This window comes from Onychostoma macrolepis, chromosome 21, assembly GCF_012432095.1.
Source record: "Onychostoma macrolepis isolate SWU-2019 chromosome 21, ASM1243209v1, whole genome shotgun sequence".
In the NCBI taxonomy this organism is placed as follows: Eukaryota; Metazoa; Chordata; class Actinopteri; order Cypriniformes; family Cyprinidae; genus Onychostoma; species Onychostoma macrolepis.
Window position 1 is genome coordinate 30432580 of NC_081175.1, and position 2500 is coordinate 30435079.

At 35.4% G+C, this 2500-nt stretch overlaps 1 protein-coding gene across 1 annotated transcript in view; it reads right to left on the reverse strand.

The window, feature by feature from the left end:
• Nucleotides 1-2500, reverse strand: part of LOC131528321 (E3 ubiquitin-protein ligase UHRF2-like) — a 51674-nt gene that overhangs the window by 12835 nt on the left and 36339 nt on the right. Inside the window, exons 8-10 of the mRNA XM_058757422.1 lie at nucleotides 2072-2179; nucleotides 1041-1145; nucleotides 1-105 (exon numbers count right to left, since the gene is read on the reverse strand). The exon at nucleotides 1-105 is cut by the window's left edge and continues 2 nt beyond it. Coding sequence (XP_058613405.1) covers nucleotides 1-105; nucleotides 1041-1145; nucleotides 2072-2179 — 318 coding nt within the window. The remainder of the gene's footprint in view (nucleotides 106-1040; nucleotides 1146-2071; nucleotides 2180-2500) is intronic.

The following is a 2500-nucleotide window of genomic DNA, read 5'->3' on the forward strand; positions in this document are numbered from 1 at the left end:
GTTCATGTGTGTGAGCGTCTGATCGAACGAGTGCTCGCCGATGCGCTTGTTTCCCGAGAGGTCGCGACCTCCGCTGCCGGTGTAGGTGAACTCATCACCCCGGTCCTGGAACACACACATCAAATAACAGACAAAACGTGTTTTATTGAGCCGTTTATGGAAGCTTGTTTCTGTCACAGAGGAAAAATATACATTTGATTCTGACTATTTTTTATTGCAATCAGAATTCTGACTTTTCTTCTCAGAATTGAGTTTATATTTGTTTAATTCAATTCAAGTTTATTTATATATCGTTGCAAAGCAAGAAATTAAGTTTCTACAATATATTTATATATTGTAGAAACTTAATATATTTAACTTATGGCAAAATTTGGTAATTCTGTATACATCTTTCGTAATTTCGACTTTTTATTTATTCCAATTATGATTTTATATCTCAAAATTTTGACTTTTCTTTTCAGAATTGCCTTTATATGAATTTACATCTATTGCAATTCTCTTTTTTTGTTTCCACCACAGAATAAAAAATAAATAAAGGTTATTTCCACTTTTTATCTCACAATTCTGACTTTATATCTCACAATTCAATTCAATTAATCTTTTAATTCTCACAAAACTTTATCTATCGTGCAATTGCCTTTTTCATTGTATTTTTATTTTTTTTATTCTGTGGTGGAAATAAGTTTTCGTAAAGAGAATATTTTTATAATTTTTTTTTGTTAAATATCATATTTGATCAGAAGGCTTTTATGGCTCATATACAGTGAGAATATGGAGCTCAATTTTATTCAGAGACTCAAACTGAGCAAAAATATGAATCTGGCGCAGATGCTGATATTTCTGTGATGAAATTCTGCTGCTCGTGATGTAAATCAATGAGATCTTTATAACAGTGCAGCAGATACGGACATAAAATGATCGAAATATCAGTCGTCGTTCTATATTTCCAATAATATGTCTTAATGAGATGAGATTGCTTAGAAATATGATCCAGCAGGTTTTATTGGGTAAATGCTGATATGAAATGAAGAAACACTCACAACTTCGTCCTCGAATCCTCCAGCGAGCACCAGCGAGTACGAGCCGTCGTTACTGCGTCCGTGAATCCCGCCGACGTGAGGCCTGTGGACACCCGCCTCGCTCACCTGACCACACACACACACACACACACACACACACACACACATTTAACCCTTTGAAATCCTCACGTTGGACTAAAACTTACTGGCTTTGCTCACACAGGGTATAACATCTTCCCATATGTGACCCTGCAGCACAAAAGCAGTCATAAGCGGCACAGCTATATTTGTAGCAATAGCCAACAATACATTGTACGGGTCAAAATTATCCATTTTTATTTTATGCCAAAAATCATTAGGATATTAAGTAAAGATCATGTTCCATAAAGATATTTTGTAAGTTTCCTGCCATAAATATATAAAAACATAATTTTTGATTAGTAATATGCATTGCTAAGAACTTCATTTGAACAACTTTAATGGAGATTTTCTCAATATTTTGATTTTTTTGCACCCTCAGATTCCAGATTTTCAAATAGTTGTATCTCAGCCAAATATTATCCTATCCTAACAAACCATACATCAATGGAAAACGTATTTATTCAGCTTTCAGATGATACATAAATCTCAATTTAAAAAAATTGACCCTTATGACTGGTTGTGCTCCAGGGTCACAAATGTTTCATGATAACATTTTTTACTTTTTTAAAACCTTCTACCTTCTTATACTCTTGTTCAAAAATTGACAAATTGCTTGTAAATCTCTCATTATGCTATAATATTATCAAATACTGGATTCAATCTTGTTTTCTGTTGATTAGCACAGGTTTTGTGTTTCTTTCTAGAACTGGTTGATCAGAGGTTTAACTAATATCTGAGTTTATGCTTTTCGGATTTGAGTGAAAGATACCAGAATTATCCAAAATAATGTTTTTTCACTCAAAAACGGATGTGCATGAGATCAGATCAATGAAGCAATGAGAGATTTACAAGCGATTCTTAAAATGTTGGTCATTTCTGGGTCAAACCCGCTCCGGGGCGGATCTCCTCACCTGAACGCGGAACTTCCACGTGGTTCCGACGGGAACGCCGGGAACGGGGCCGTAGTGATTGGAGGGGACGATTGTGCACTCTTTAGTGCGGCCCACACACGCCATACCCTAAAACACACACAACACACACACTTAACCAGAGCTGACCAACAATAATGATAAGTCTTTATCCGACTACCTATACTACGCAAACTGATGTTTTTCATCAGTACCTGTCTGACTGTTATCGCTTTGTTTATTTAAACGGGGAATCCTCTCAATTAACGCCAGTAAAGTATGGAGTGCCACAAGGATCTGTCTTAGGACCTCTGCTATTTTCAATATACATGTTGCCCCTTGGTAATATTATTAGAAAATACGGGATTATATATATCAAAGAAAAGAATTCATAATAAATTAGCGCACATGTGACTGATTTCAGATGCAGAT